Source organism: Ziziphus jujuba, chromosome 5, assembly GCF_031755915.1.
Source record: "Ziziphus jujuba cultivar Dongzao chromosome 5, ASM3175591v1".
NCBI classification, from domain to species: Eukaryota; Viridiplantae; Streptophyta; class Magnoliopsida; order Rosales; family Rhamnaceae; genus Ziziphus; species Ziziphus jujuba.
The window spans coordinates 28,186,237-28,203,519 of record NC_083383.1 but is presented as its reverse complement, the minus strand read 5'-3'; the positions used below and the strand labels follow the sequence as shown (position 1 = coordinate 28,203,519).

Genomic DNA, 17,283 nt, shown 5'->3' with positions numbered 1-17,283 from the left:
ATTTATTTATATACTAAATCAACATGTATGCCTACTACTCATCATCAATTACCACAGCATATTACATATGTAACCGTTAATACACCTTTTGCAGTGAGGTTGTCGTTACAACCCATTCATATTAACATCATTCATCTTCTCCTATTCATTTTTCTATCAAAATAAATAAATATATATATAAATATTCTCTTGTTCATATATATTATCTTAAGGTTGTGTTGGAAGTTCAGAAAATGTGGGTATTACAAAAAAGAAAAAAAGAAAAAGAAAAAGTGGGTTGAAGGATAAAGGGGAGAAAATGCATAAGAAAAAAATCATTTTCCTTATCAATTTTTTTCTCTTGTTTGTTTGGATGTTGACGAAAATCACAAGGAAACAAATTTTCTGTCTTATTTTCAATTTTTTTTCCCTATCCAAAACAAATAAATTTTGAATTTTATAATTTATATAATTTGGACATAACAAATAAAAATTCTCTTTTCATTTTTATTTTATTTTTATTATACTGAAATTCTTTTTTGGAGTTAAGAACTCCAAGAAATTCCCCAATTTAGGTATTTCTTTTTTATATTTTTTTGGAAGCAAAAAGAGAAACACAAATTTATTAAAAGAAAAAAAAAGAAAAAACCTAAGCAATCATGGCATCATCAAGAAAGCCTCCTTCCTATTGTCCTCCTCTTCAACAAATTAAGATGGTTAAAATCAGTGGAGTTTCTACAGTTAAAATTTGCTAGAGAGATTTAGGAAGTTGGGAGCAAAGCTTAAAATTTCGATACGAATAAGAATATTAAAAATTTAAAATATAAAAATATCTATAAAATTATTAAAATTATCAAATGTTGATAAAAAAATAATAAAAATTGATGAAAATTTATTTAAAAACTAAATTTTTTTTATTAAAATTTTATAATTAATTTATTTAATTATTAAATTAATGATTAAAATTGTAAAAATATTAAATGTATATTATATCTCTTAATTAAACAATTTATAATACATATTAATAGTTTAAAATATATTATTATTAATAAAAAAATAATATTTAATATAATCATTTATTAATTAAAATATACAAAACAATTATTATTATTATATTATATTTTATGAATTATTTGTATCTTTCTGTTCTTGTTAAAAAACATATTTCATTGATAATTTTATATGTAATTGTTAATATACCATCAATATAAAGTTTGAAAGTTAAATTCGCATGTATCAAATGCTATCAATATTGAAATTTTAAACCTTAATTTGTAAAAAATATATTTCCTACATGTCTTTCAATTTTTGTCTATGTTTTAATTTTTATCAACTTTAAAATATTTTAAAAATATTAAATTTATTATTGTAAGAAAATAATAATAAATAGGTAAATTTGTAACTTTTAATATTAATTTTTTATAAAAATATGATAGGTAGAATTATCTAATGTAATTTTGAATATTATTTGTTAGATATGAATTTTTATTTTTATTTGCCTAATTATCTTAGGACAATTTAAAGTAAAAAAAAATATATATCAATAATATTAATTTAGAAAAAAACTTTGTTAAACATTAATAATATTTATAAAAATTTTTGATAAAAAAATTTAACAAAAAAATCATAAATATTTCTAAAATTTCATGAAAATTTCAAAAATTTTCAAGAAAATTATAAATTTTTTAACCAAATTGTGAATATTTAATATAGATATTATGATAAAAATTTTCATAAAAGTTATGGAGATATTAAAAATTTCAATGGATATTACAAAAATTATATATATGTCTACTTAAAAGGTAAAAATTTTTTCAATATGTTTAAAAACAGAAAATTTCATTAAAAGGTTTCAATATTTTAAACTATGGTTGAGAGATAGTGAGCAAGGGCGGAATCAAGATTTTTAGAAGTGGAGAAAATGTAAGGAAGGATAAAATAAAACAAAAAAAAATTATAAAATTTGTAGAATTTAATAAAAAAGGATGCAAATTATAACTAGCTCAAATAAATAATAACTAAATATACAAGATTTTTTTTGGAAAAAAATACTGTACAAATTAAGATTCAAAAGAAATATAATTAGATCAAATAAATAACTTCAAAAAATTATTGAAGAGTACTTTTTTTATAATAAACGAGTGCAAATCTTTTGTTGTCGTTTTTATGTGATAAAGAGTATTTTTTTTTAATCAATTTTTGGAAAAAATTAGTAGGAGAATATTGCCAAAAAAAAAAAGGAAAAAAAAAAGATTAGTAGAAGAAGAATTTTGATAATATTTGAATGAACATGGAATGATAAAAAAATAGGTTTTTTGGAAAAAAAAAATTAATGAAAAAGACTTTGATTGAGAGAGGTAATTGTTTCATAAATCGTGATAATAGAGGATAATTGTTTGATGAATGCTAAATATTTACTTTTCCTTTATCATATGAGATAATGGAGGGAGAGAATCAAATGGATCTAATCATGGATCTAATCATACTTCATTATTAGCCTTTGCTAAAACCACATGCATTCTTAATTATGAGGTTAAAATGATAAAATTATTTTTTTAAAAAAAATTATAAATCATTAATACTATTGTGGAAATTATGAAAATTAGCGTGGGAAAGTGCCCCTGTTGCCTCTGCACTGGCTTCGCTGGTGATCGTGAGAGACAATCCCTATTAGTTTTTTCAAAAAATTCCAATCAAAATAGAATTTCACATTTCAATTATAATTTTTCTCTTAATTTTCCTCTTTTTTTTTTTAATTTTTGCAAACTTATTTAGAACCTAAAATTTTAAAATCTCATTGGATTGATAATTCATTATCAAGAGATCCTATAAAGTGCTGATTATAATTTTAAAACTTGAAAAGTTAAATCATAATTGATGCAAACTTTAGAAGGGTGGTATGAAAATACAATTATAATTTTTTCAAAATGACAAAAATAAAATTAGGCTTAAAAAAACATTATTTCTTTTTCCTTTTTTTTTTTTTTTGGTTTTTTCAGGTTGTTGATGTTTGCATGACCTTTGTATGTGTGGGTGTTTTTTTTTTTTTTTTTTTTTAAGGATAAACAATTTAAATTTTCAATTAGTGGACAATTCAAATTATAAATTTGTTTTAACGAAATTAATGTAATGATAAAATTATTACTTTATTGAATAATTTGCATTTTAATAGGGAATGACAAACACTGTCTATATGATTTTCGAAATTTAGTGGTAAATATCTTTGATGGGATTCACATATTTATTGATTTTTTTTTTCCTTTTTTATTGATTGGTTAACAGAATATTTAAATATAGATCCGACACCCTTAGGCCTATGTGCACTCTCGCCGCTACTGCAGTCTCCTATTGCATTTTCATACGGTTCGCTTGTAGGAAAATTTTTAAAAGAACAATTTCAATTTTTTATTTTATCATGTTCAACTTTTTTTTGTTTTTTTGTTTTTTTTTGTTTTTTTTTTTTTGTTTTCAACTTTATGTATTTGCTTTCTTCACCTATGCATATCTTGTTCACCACTCTTCCACATTTTAAGGGTAAAATATTTGGAAAATCAATCTACCTGAACGACACATTAATTTGAAGAATGGTTGATGGGGGAAAAAGTGAAGTATATATAATGTTAGAATTGTAGAAAGTAAAATATGGTACCAAATAAAATTTTGACAGATAAACAAAATATAATAGATAAAAGATATAATGTATAAGATTATTGAAATTTAATATAGTGGAAGAATGAGAGTGTTTATCATGGAAATACTTTAATCTTAAATTCAAATTTATTCATTCCAATATACATCATAATAATGAAAAAACATTTAAAAGAAAACCTTTAAGGCTAGAAACCAAGTAAGAAAGAAAATCAAAAAACATAAAATATAAAGTAAAGAATGCATATCATTTTAAAAGGAAAATATCATTTGTTATTGCCGTGATCCAATGGGCCATATGAAATGATATGATTTTTATAGATAGATTTTTATTATTAAATATTTTAAAAAAACATTTAAATGAGACGAATTAATTACAGTTATATTAACATAAATCGCACCGCTGGCCAAGGTGACAAATTGCTTATCCTTTTGAAAAGTTACCTGTTATATATTAAAAAGTAATATGGCATAATTAGTTGCATATTGAAACAATAACCAGTCATAATAATTATGGAATAACTTTTTATACTACCAAATGAGCTTGTTATTTGTTCGTTTCTAGGAATATATTACCAAATGGAATCCTATTTAAGAAATGTTTCAGACATCAAAACTGATAAAGTCTTTTCCAGATCAAAGGAGAAAAAAAAACAGAAAAGAAAAAAGGTGTTAAAGTCTTTATTCCTACAGAAAGTAAAAAAGAAAAATTAAAATCTGACCTAATGTTTAAAAAAATAGAAAACTTAAAATAAAACATAAAAACAAAATAAAAAGCAATGACAAAAAGTTAAAAAAAAAAAAAAAGGTTTAAATAAAATATTAGATAGTTAATAAACAGTACTCAATAGTAGAAGAATGGATAAGGATTTGATCATCAGCTTTGCACCGAGAGAGAAACTCCATCCAAAGAAAACACCGAACGGCAATAGCTTTTCGCATGATCACCTACGATTTCGACACGTGGAAACCGACGTGGCATTCAAATTGCAATCGTGTCGGTTTCGATTCAACCCTCAACATACTACGTGTCGACCACTCAACTGACCTTGCCTAAAGCCCTCCAAAACTACAAAGTCACCATTTTTGCACTAATAAATCTCCATTGAAGAACATCCACAAAGCAAAGCAGAAAAAAAAAAAAAATGATGAATCTTGTTTCCCTTTGCCTAGTTCTCACTTCACTATTCGCAGCAGGAGTTTGGTCTCCATCACCACCACTATCGGAGAAGAAGAAGAATCAGGAGGAAGTGATAGTAAAAAAGGGCCACCGAGTCGTTGTCGTTGAATACGACGATCAAAAACAACATCCAAACACAAAAATCTCAATCTCACCTGACTATGATGGCGATGGAATTTCCCATACTTATCAGAAATTTTCTACAGAAACCATGGATGCATTAGGAAATGCAAAGGATAAGATCAAAGAAGCTTCTTCTTCTTCTTCTCTCGTTCCGAATCTCGGTCGTTACGAAGATGGAAAAAGTCCCAAAGAGCTCATCTGCGATGCATATGGAAAATGCAAGCACAAGATAGCAACTGCAATGGAGAAGACGAAAGACGCAGTCTCTGAGAAAACCCACGAAGCATATGATAAAGCCAAAGAGAGAGTTTCTCATAAAGCACACGACGTCGGAGAAGCAGTAGAGGAAGCCTATGACAAAGCCAAAGAGACCGTTTCAGATAAAGCACAGAGAATAGAACACCGGGCTAAAGAATCGGCGGAGAAAGCTAAAGAAACCATGAAAGCCGCAAAGGATGTAGGGAAGACCATCGCTAACGATGTGGTTGATAACGTTTCAGGACAGGTAGGTGAGGCTACACATAATATTACTGAGCATGCCGGTGCTAAAGTTAGAGATGGTGCTGAAAAGATTAAAACAAAGAGCAAAAAGAGATTTTATGAAAAGCCAAGTTATGGGTTCGGTAATTTGATGAGCAATGTATTTGGGGTGATGAATTTCGTGGGTTTGGCTGCAGCTTTCGGGATGTCTACGTGGGTTACGTTTATCTCGAGCTATGTCTTAGCCAATGCCCTGCCTAGACATCAATTTGGAGTCGTACAGAGCAAGATATACCCTGTTTATTTTAAGGCTATGGCTTGGAGTATTGGGTTGGCTTTGTTGGGTCATTTATTGTCCCATAAAGGAAGGTTGTTTTCCAGCAAGATTGAAATGTTTCATACTTATTGTCTTATGTCCTCGCTTTTGATGGATTTGGCCAATTTGTTCTACGTGGAACCTCGAGCTACTAAGGTGAGTAGGGATTTAATGTTTATAGTTGTTGGTCTTAATTTTGGATATAATGGGGGTTGATGTGTTAAAAAGGTCCACTAAATAAGATAGGATGCCCATTGGACATGCCTATTAATAATGGTGTGGGTTTGTCTCATTGTCGACCTTTTGTCCTACAATATGAACTTGTGGTGGCTGAAAAACTTATCCAAAAGCACAATTTAATTGTGCATTATGTGGGGTATTTTTTCAAACAATGACTGATTAAGACATTCGCTTGAAGAACATTGACTAAGCCCTTTAAAAAGTTTCTTAGATTTCTAGGTCTTTTTTATTTTTTGTATTTTTTTTATATTCATTTATTTTGGAAATTGCTAACAAAAATGTGTTAAGACTTGGTGCGGTGTGAGTTTTAGGAGAAAATCTTCGTGCATAGTTAGTACCAATTGCGTTGGTACCATTTCCAATGCATTGTTGACACGTATTAAAAAATTTTATTATTATTTTTTATCATCATTTAAAATATTAAATATTAAAACATTAAATATGAAAAAAAAATGTAAAATATAAAAAATAATAATGGATTCTTTTTCAATTCGTGTCAACAATGCATTGAAAGTGGTACCAGCTCACCGATGCACTGGAGATTTTCTCAACTTCTAGGCCTATTATATTCTCAACCCAACCCAATTTCACTAAATGCTATTGAAATTGGTCATGAACATGAAATCCTTTGGACGGCCAAGTTCTCAAATTGAACTTTGTTTCGTTTTTGTGTAGGTAATGTTTGAGAAGATGAGGCTAGAGAAGGAAGAGGGAAGAGGAAAACAAGAACTTACGGCAGATCCGCCGGGCGGAGCAACAACCGAGCACAGGCCGGTCAACGGACCGTCACCCTTAACTACCAATGGCAAGGATGCCTCAGCTCCCTCAGCATCATCACTACCAGGAGTGGATCCTGAAGTTAGGAATAGGGTTATGAAGTTGAATAACAGGCTAAAGAAACTAAATACATGCTCTTCAATTCTCAACATACTAACTTTAATGGCTCTTAGTTGTCATCTTGTTCATTTGGGACGGCGTGTAATGTTGGTGCTTTGATTCCTCTGATCCACATACATGAACAATATGGTTCTGCATGGTCGGCGATCAAAAGTCTTCCTTTTTGATCTATATGTCTGTAATATTTGGCTTGCTAAATATTTTGTGCTGTAAAATATACGTACGCTTATAAGATGTATACGTTAGATTTGAGATAGGAAGTATTTTAGTTAATGTCTTGAATATTTATTTCTCTGCATGTTAATTGAACTCCTAGTCCTTTGTAGGAATTCAAATTTGTTGTTCCACAAGCAATGTAACTAATAGAGAGGATCATGTATTGGTGTCCTTGACCAGCTTTTTTTGGTTTTTGATTAATAAATTTGATCGGATTGTAGTGAATATTAATTGATTACTAAACCGGACATGATTTAAAGTTATGCTTTTTTGTATTTAATATATATATATATATATATATATATATATATATATATATAATTTTCATTTACTCGAACATGCTTCTTTGTTTTTTGTCTTTGAAAATTGTTTACAAACTAGTTTGCAAAACTATCAATTTTTGGGCCAAAAACAACTCAAAGAATTAATTAGTGAGAAAAGTGTTTTTACGTCTCTACTCTTGATACAAAGCACCATATAGGAATTTAATTTGTCCTTTCCTCATTTACGACCCAAAACTTCGATTCCATAATTTTTGAAAGTTATTTCAACTCAACATGTGCGACAATACAATTAATAAAATCCACAACAGTAAGAATGAAAGAGAAAAAGAACAAATTGGCATTTTTGGCATTCCGAATTCATATGCTGACATAAAATTGTGTACGTATACAATATACAGAACAGTTTGATTTCTAGTTCACCGACCCGCTTCTAGGCTATTGGTTGTTAAAGGTCGATTTGAGCTAACTGATGGTCTTGGTACATGAAAAATAGGAACAGGCACTTTCATTGGAAGATTAGGCAATGTCGTTTCAAAGTTTACAACACAAATTGCTTGCGTCATTGAAGGCCGCAGAGTTCGGTCAGGATGAGCACACCAAAGTCCAACAATCATCACACTCAACCTGTTTATGATCAAAATCCTTACCCTGCAGTTTCTCATCCATTGCCAAAAAAAGCTTTCCTTTTCCATAAAGATCCTAAACCCACTCTACCAATCCCATCTCACAATCCTTTCCCATACGATCGAATGACCTTTTTCCACCAGCCATTTCAAAGGCAACCACTCCAAAACTATAAACATCAAATTCCTTACCAGCCCTGCCTATGCTTATATATTCAGGAGCCAAGTAGCCTAACGTCCCAGCTAACCCAATTGTTTGGGGACCTAGCTCATGGTCCATCAATCTGGCAAGTCCAAAATCTCCAAGTTTGACATTGAAACTAGAATCTACCATAACATTGCTAGATTTTATATCCCGGTGCACTACACATTGTTCCCACTCTTCATGAAGATAGAGCAAAGCAAAGGCTATTCCAAGTGATATTCTGCATCTCACAGCACATGTTAAAGGACTAGTACTCCTTTTTCTGAAGAGTTGTGCATCGAGGCTGCCATTTGGCATGAACTTGTAAACCAGCAGGAACTCATCTCGATGGTGGCACCATCCTATGAGTTACACAAGATTCCGATGTCTCAAGCTGCTGATGACCTTCACTTCAGTTATGTACTCCTTTCTTCCTTATTTGGAACCCTTCGAGATTTTCTTCACAACGACTAGAATATCCAAGTCCATTAGATATCCCTTGTAAAGGGCACCAAAGCCACCTTGACAGAGTTTGCTTTCGTTTGAGAAGTTGCTGGTAGCTGATGCAAGCTCTCCGTAAGAAAACCTTCTAGGACCTACTGATCCTAATGTCAAATTCAACGTCTCAACGGACCCATCATCATCGAATTTCCTTCTACTTTGCCTCCGTCTGAATGGCATGTTAGATATTTTATGTAGATTAGTCATAATCATATAACTCATTTATAGGGCTTGTTTATACCAATAATGAAAGAGACTTCTATATTTATTTGTTTTCAATAGAGCCCTTCTGCACATTCTCTGTAACATTTCAGTTGACCCATTAGACTAAAGGATCTATTTTCTTTAAAATCCCAGTTGACTTATTCCCTGTTTTATTATATTATTATTATTATTATTATTCATTATATATTATATTATATTATTATTATTATTGTTATTATTTTGTTAATTATTTTGTATATATATAAATAAATTGGGAATAAATCATTAACATATTAATACAATGCATATAGCATTGAGATTTTTAACGCATCTATCTTGTCTATTTAATATAAACTTGAGAGTGAAAAGTTAGAGAGCAGTGTGTCCATTAAGCACTGCTTCTGTCACCTTGTTATCTATTTTGCAAATTGAAGAAACTTTATATTGATTCAATGGCTGCATATAAAAGGTTAGTATATCAAATACAATATATATATATATATATATATATATATATATATATATATATATATATATATATATATATATATATATATGTGTATGGATTCTAAATTTATAGTGCTGCAATTGATAAACTTTTAATTATTTTTGTTATACCAGCATTAACATAGCAATATTGAAAATGCAATAACTACTACACATGCTACCATAGCATCGTCTGAAACTATTACACCCATTATTAGCGATCTCCTCCTCTTTCCATGTTTTCCGTCATTTTGTATCCGTTATTGTTGAATTGAACTCCCATGAATTAAGCATGTTTCTTTCTCTAAACTGACTAGTCGAAGTAGAAATCCAAACTATGACCCATTCTTAGTACTTGAGCTGTAGTTAATCCATACATGAGCAACATCATAGCTATGGAAGCTAGCATTCCAAGGTGTGACGAGCGTGGAAGCAATTAAATTACTGTTAATGCCAACATGAGTATATGGAGGATCTTATTTTAGATTGGAGAAAGTATCAAATTTAATTAGTATAATTTGGTTACTCAATGAGTCTGATGTTGTTGTATTGAATAAGTTTAGAAAACCACCTGCTGAGTTGAATAATGGAGTCTGAAATCCAACAAGAGCAAGGAAGAAAGCAAGACCATGACCATAAGTAGTCATACCAAGAATGTTAATGATGAAGAAGAAGTGGTTTGTGAAGTTAGAGACGCTGTTACTATAAGCATCCCAAATCCACATCCTTTTAGTAGAGAACCTAACCAACATGAGATGGGTAATAAACTTTCTTAATCAATTCCATGGATCCATTTGAATTAGGTTCTGCATCTCCCATATACAAGACGTCTATTTTGTTGCCCAAAAAATGGGTTACATGGAAGTAAAGTGAATTAGCTGAGGAAATATTATCAAGAATGATGATGCAAATGATCAAGACACACAGAGTACGTGATACACACAAAGAGGTAAATATCTATAGAGACTAAACAAATTGTAAGGCTGACCATTTTTGGAGGAATATGAATATTGGTTTATGTCTACACCACAGTTTTCTAGGACACCCTTGCCATATTCACCTACTTCTTCTTCTTCTTCTTCCTCTATTCTTCTAAAACTTGGTCGTTACGAAAATGGGAAAAGTCCCAAAGAGCTTATCTACGATGGCCGTATAAAATGCAAGCACAAGATCGCAACTGCAATGGAGAAGACCAAAGACGCCATCTCCAAGAAAACCATGCACGAAGCATATGATAAAGCCCAAGTGAAGTCTCAGATAGATCATATAGAGCAAACAACTGATAAAAGTTAAATTTAGTGATGAAAATCTTAAAATAGAGGGCAAATAGAGCTTTTATAAAATGTTTGATAGAATACTGAATTGGGGGTTCGATACTTTGATGAATAATATGATGGGGGTGATGGATTTGGTGGCTTTGGTGACAACTTTTGGGATGTCTATATATGATAGAGTAACGATCACTCTTGCTGATAAGTCTCCTTATAAGTCCTAGTCCTAGGCTGAATGATATTGTAATCCTACCAAAGAAAGACCTTTTATGTTGTGTAAATCTATATGTGATAAGCTAACCTTTATCATTATAGAGATGTTGTAATATCAGATAGATGTATATAGGGTTATGATATAACCCACTCTTTTGTATTTATACGTAATATCAATATAAAGCTGGTAAAGTCCTTATTTTTCATACTCTGTTTTCCTTTTATGGTATTAGAGCTTATCCTATAGGATACTCTAATGAGTTCTTTTTCGATCCAAATAGCACTTCATCATCTAACTCCTTTGCAGTGATTCTTTCATCAATCATTCCTTCCTTTTCTGATATTACCCCTGCTAATTTCTCTGTTCTCTACAAATTGGAACAACATAAATATATTATCTGGTGTTCACAAATTTTACCAATGAATGTTGGGTGTAATCTTGAAAATTTCATTGATGGAAGTCTTCCGATTTTGTCACTCATGACTATTACAAGCATTACATATAATGATGAAACAATATAAACCATTGTTATAATATCCCGTTCCAAAGCACACTAGAATTTTTTTTATGTTGACCAAGATTGATGGGGTTTGACCGCCATTGATCGAGGAGGGGTAAATTTTGACTTTTTAATCTAGATGGAATTTTGCATTGACCAAACATCGTTGCAAAGTAAATGTCATCCTGAGTTTGTAGATTAGTAGCATGTCAAAAAGTAAGACAAGTTGCGGTCCAAATTGTCCGAGGGTGTCAAGTTTGACTTTTTGCTTTTTGTATAATTTTATTTTGACTCTTATATGATTGTAAAGTACTCATCGATACGAGTTCATAGACTAGCGACACACCTAATTTGGACATTTGATTAAAAAGTTATGGACCTGTAACGTTTTTCTAATACCATATTATTTTATATTATTTTGTGCGTGTGTAAAATGTGTGCATAGTGTGTGCCACATGTCATTTTCTCAGCCAATCTCGTGAGTGCACAGTGTCACCCATGGGTGGCTTTTTAACTGGACAAGGAGGCATGTGGAGCATGTGAGAGAAGAGAGAGAAAAAGGAGAGAGAGAGCCACTGCCGTTTAACCCACCTCCGGCCATTTTTCTTCCAAGTGCACCTGACCACCCTCACCACCCTTCCATTTTCGACCAGTCACCCAAAATCCAATGCCAACCGGCCACCCACACGCCCGGATCGGAGTTTTTTCGATCGATGGTGCTGATTATATTTTCAGTTGATATTTCCCAAATCAACCATCCATTTTTGACACTGCCAGTTCTATTGAGACACTCATCCTCCGATCTACCTCTTTACCAAATTTTACGGCCATTGGCCACCGAATGCGCCATTCGCGGTGGGCTTTACCGGTGGCCACTGCAGCTCATCGGAAAACACAATTCCGGTGAGTTCCTGGTGATCCCACCTACCCTTTTCCACCAATTAGACCTCCCTAAGTCCAAATCCGAGGTCGATTTTCTTCAATTCATGGCGGTTTATGAGATCCAAGGACATTAAATCTGAAACATTTCCGGCAAGATTCCGGCCACTATAGGTTCGATCTCCTGAAGGTAAGACTTGATCTGTAATCCTTACGTTGTAAGCTTTGATTTGGTATATTGTTTGTGAATTTTGGACAACGTTTATGTTGGCTCCCCCGGGTACCTGTGTATAATATATCCGAATAAAATATTAATTTAATTGATCTTGTGTAATATTGATATTTTAGGAGCACGTGTGAGTGGTGGGACTGATCCTGTGTGTGGAGGATCTTGATTGATACGTGTGCTCAAGATGAGTGATCCACCTTTAAAAATTATTTTCAAGTGTTTAAATTAATTATATTTTTGGGATATTTTAATATTTGAAAGTCTTATTGTATGTTCAATATTAAATGAATTGCTAATTGAATTTTTGATGCCACAGTTTGAATAAATTGAAATATATATGTGCATAAAAGCATATTTTGATTTTGATAAATTATGGAAAATTTATTTTTATGAAATTCAATTTTAAAGAAATTGTGAATTTAATTTTATTTGAATTATTGTTTAATTTAATTGTGAATTTATTATTATCAATAAAATGTATTTATATAAACTTATGCATTTGTGAATTTATATGTGATTTTAATGAAAATCTGTTTATCTTGAATTTTGAGGATTTAAGGATATTGTTTTAAAATTTTGCTTAAGAATATATTTATGTATTTGAATATTGCGGATTTGATTTATTTATGGTGCAATTGATGGAAATTAAACGATGGATTTTTGATGATGATTCAAAAAGGAATGTGGAAAATTATGGGTTAAATGGATAAAATAAACCCGGTAGTATTTGAAGTAAATATTGATTTTATAATTTACGAGTTTTTAGTCTGTACAGTATATATTAATATGATTAGCGTGCAGGTGGATGTGATTAGCACGCAAGTGGATATGATTAGTGCGTAGGTTTATTTATAGGGCTGTCCTATGGTTGCCATCGGACTGAAAATAGGCAAGTTTGATATTGGCCATAGCCGTCTCCCTCCATGGCCAGGACGCTTGTTAGCAGCGGTGCTGTGGGACGTTATGCGGCCGTATGCCGGTTTCTCTTTTTAACCTCCCTGTTAGGCAGTACTTGGGACGCTGGATACCATCGGATACCACTGGTAAATAATTTGTGCATCAAATGGTTTTTTCGATATGATTTTCAAAATAAGGATGTTTTAAAGGAGTATTGAAAATTAAAATATATTTAATGATGTTTTTATCATTTATTTCAATTGATATTTTAAAAATGCATTTTACCATGATTTTACTATTTAAATTGAATTGATGATTTAAAAGGGATTTTGTTATATTTTTTACCATTTATTTCAAATAGATATTTAAATTGATTTAAGTATTTCTTTTATCAATTAAATGATTTATTCTACTTATTTTAGATTGATTGTTTAAATGTATTTTATTCATGCTTTTATTATTTATTTTAAATCCAGGTTTTAACATGAATTTTATTTATATTTCATTTTCTATTCAAGTTGAAGTTTAAAATTAATTAAAATGTTTCTTTGATTATTTCATTAATTTAAGTAATAAATTTTATAATTTATATATTGAGTTTATTTTTGTTTTGTGCCAAATTTCTTTAATACAAGCTTATTTATGATTTTATTTTATTTTATCTTATTCTAAATTTATTGCAACTTATTTATTTAATATTTCTTTGATTATTTTTTACACAAATTTTATTGTGATTTGTTTTATCCTATTTATGACAATGTGTTACAACTTAATAATTGTTAATTGTTATTAAAATTATTTTTATTTTTCATTATAAATTTAGATCTTTAAATTATTGCATTTTATTTGTAATATATTTAAGTAATTATTTCTTGTTTTTAAGGTATGCAAATATTGGGTTTTGTAAAAAATGTTTTAAAAGAGGAATATTTCCAACTGAGTGAACGGTGATGGTTTTGAGAGAAAAATATTATTTTCAACTAATTATTATTTATTTACTTATTTATTATTAATTACATCATGTTTATTTTACTATCATATTATTATTATCATTGTATAGTAGATTGGGTCATTCACTGACATGATTAGCATATCATGTTTTTAAATTTCATTCCCTTAGGCTCAGGTTGTAGGCATTGATCAACCAAGGTAATTTCGTTGACTTGTTTGTTTCTAAAAGTTCGAAAAGCCTTCATTTCTTCATTTCCTATATTGTAATATTTCTTTCTACTTCATGTTGTAATAACTATCATACTTAGAATTTTATGATTGCTTTGTATACCATGTTGGATGTATTTATTTAATTATGCATTGATTCCCTGTTATTTATTTGAAGTGCTGCAAACTTGTGAAAATAAATTGTAGTAAGGTGGGAGAAATAAGGTGGTGCATATTGAAGTCTGTGCAGAGAATTCGATAGTGTTTTCCTATGATCAGGACTTATCTAGGATTCCTGTGAGGGATTTTAGATGGGTCCTGACAATTTTACATGATTTAGCTTACCATTAGTGGTGTAGAATTGATTAGGCCTTAGTTGGATAGATTCTACCTTCCATCTCACCCGATATAAAAACACAGATAACTAAAGTCTTTAACTCTTTTACTTCCCATCAACTTTGAAGCTCATTGGAGCATCTTTTTGGCATTGAATCAAAGGCCAAAATAATGCAATTAAAAATTCAATTTCAATCAACAAAAAAAAAAAAAAAAAAAAAAACTCTTTATCGATCAACTCTAATTTCTTAAAGATGAAAAATATTGTTGATTCTCTAGCAATGGCAGGTTTGTTTATCTCAGATGATGATTTCATTATGCAGTTACTTGGAGGTTTACCTCTTGATTATGATGTCGTTATCGCAAATATAAACTCCAACCATACAACCATGAGATATAGGAAGTACACTCACTACTTTTGACTCTAGAGGTTCGAATTCAATATGTTACACCACTTGACATTCTTTCTACCCATGTAGCTAACAACCAGTCGAAGAAACTTGAGTCCAATCATTACCACAATTCTGGCCAGAACATTGGTCAAAATCATAGTATAAATACATTTGGACAGCAACCTAACCGAGGTGCAAATTCTACCAAGGGACGTGGTAGAGGCCGTGGGAGATCTGGTAACTCTGATACACGTATTTTTTGCCAAATATGTGAGATTGCTGGTCATTTTGTAGATCGATGCTTGTATAGATTGATGATACCTACAAAAGCCCAAATAACACAAATGCATTTTATGTGTCCCTTGATGCTATTACTAATCCAGACTGATTACTTGATAGTGGTACTACAAATTATATTACCATCGATCCATCCAACATAACCAAAAGAAATGAATATTTCGGCAATGACCAGCTTGTAGTTGGTAATTGACAAGGTTTGCAAATTTCTCATACTAGATGTTCTTTTCTTAATACCAATGCTGGAAAAATTAAATTAAACAAATGCTTTATGTTCCACAAATCACAAAAAAAATTATTGAGTATATCTAGATTAACTAGTGATAACAATGTTATAGTGAAATTTGATAACTAATTTTTTTTTTTTTGAAAGACAATGACACAAAGAAGATTCTTCTGAAAGGCTTACTTAAACAAGGACTCCATCAAGTTCTGCTATCAAAAAATTTGAATGCTTATCCTAAAAATTTTATTTATCATTTCAATAATATTTCTGGACCTTTTAAATGTTTTTGTTCTCAGTTTCCTTTGCATAAATTATGACACTATCTTTTAGGCCATCATAATTCTCTTATTATGAATAAAGTTGCATCTGAATGCAACAAATATTTCTTTGTTAGTAACTCATGTGACTCTTTTTGCACTTCATGTCAATTAGCAGAAAATAAAATGATGTATGCACCACCATCATAAAATATCAATAAAGAACCCCTAGAATTAATATTTTCTAATGTGTGGGGATTTGCTCCAGTTGAATCACCCGACGGTTACAAATATTATTTATTATTTGTTGATAAATTTTCTCTATTCTCTTGGATTTTTCCAATGAAGTTAAAATCTAAAGTTACTACCATATTCTTATATTTTAAAAAAATGGTTGAAAATTTAATCAACAAAAAAATAAAGATTTTTCAATCAAATTGGGGGGATGAATTTCGTTCCTTCCAACCAATTTTACAACAATTCTGTATTATTTTTCAACACCCATGTTGTAACACCCCATCCCAAAGTACATTGGAATTTTTACACGTTGACCGGGTTTGACTATCGTTGGCCGAGAAAGGTCAAAATTTGACTTTTTATCTAGATGGAATTTCTCTTTGACCGAGGTATTGTTGCAAAGTATGCATTGACCTGAGTCCATAGACTAGTAGCACGTTGAAAATGGAGCTACCGTTTGAAAGATATGGGCAAAACAAGTTGAGGTCCAAACTGCTCAAGGGGTGCTGGAGTTGACTTTTTGTTCGTGCAAAGTTGAGTTTTGACTCATGCACGGTTGTGAAGTACTCATCGATACGAGTTCATAGACTCGTGCCACGCCCAAAACAGATATATGGTTTACAAGTTATGGATCTGCAAAGTTTTTTTTAATACTATATTATTTTAATATTATTTTATATATATATATATTTATTTATTTATTTTTATTTTATTTTTCTTTTTTTTTTCCTTTTCCCCCAGTTGGGAAAATGCCCCCACGGGCTTCTTCTTGCTTTCTTCTTCTTCTTCTTCCATCTTCTCCTTCTCTATTCATTTCTTCTTCCCGTCAATCTCCCTCTCTCTCCCTGCTGCATCTATTCCTGCCGCTGCACGGCTACACGTGTCGGACAACATGGTGGCCCACGGCTAGAAGATTCCGGGCGCCGAGTCGCCAGTCGGTTGGCCGATGGATGCATCGGGATCGACGCCCAAAGCCAGTGGTCAGTGAGGTGTTGGTTGTTCGGTTTTTCGACGACCATCGATCCCGTGG

The 17,283-nt window shown here is 31.0% G+C and overlaps 1 protein-coding gene and 1 pseudogene across 1 annotated transcript; one reads left to right on the top strand and one right to left on the bottom strand.

The window, feature by feature from the left end:
• Positions 1-4,732: 4,732 nt before the first annotated feature.
• On the top strand, positions 4,733-7,250 carry LOC107404927 (uncharacterized). Its single transcript, XM_016011930.4, has 2 exons — positions 4,733-5,882; positions 6,642-7,250. The coding sequence occupies exons 1-2, from the start codon at positions 4,773-4,775 to the stop codon at positions 6,960-6,962; spliced, it is 1,431 nt and encodes a 476-aa protein (XP_015867416.3). The 5' UTR covers positions 4,733-4,772; the 3' UTR covers positions 6,963-7,250.
• A 529-nt stretch (positions 7,251-7,779) lies between these two features.
• LOC107404926 (L-type lectin-domain containing receptor kinase IX.1-like) lies at positions 7,780-10,352 on the bottom strand (annotated as a pseudogene).
• Between the last annotated feature and the right edge of the window lie 6,931 nt (positions 10,353-17,283).

Excerpts from the sequence above, each read along its gene's own strand:
- LOC107404927 (XM_016011930.4), top strand. The coding sequence starts at position 4,773 with ATGATGAATCTTGTTTCCCTTTGCCTAGTTCTCACTTCACTATTCGCA. Across the intron at positions 5,883-6,641 it reads TGGAACCTCGAGCTACTAAG|GTAATGTTTGAGAAGATGAG; the intron begins GTGAGTAGGGAT and ends GTTTTTGTGTAG.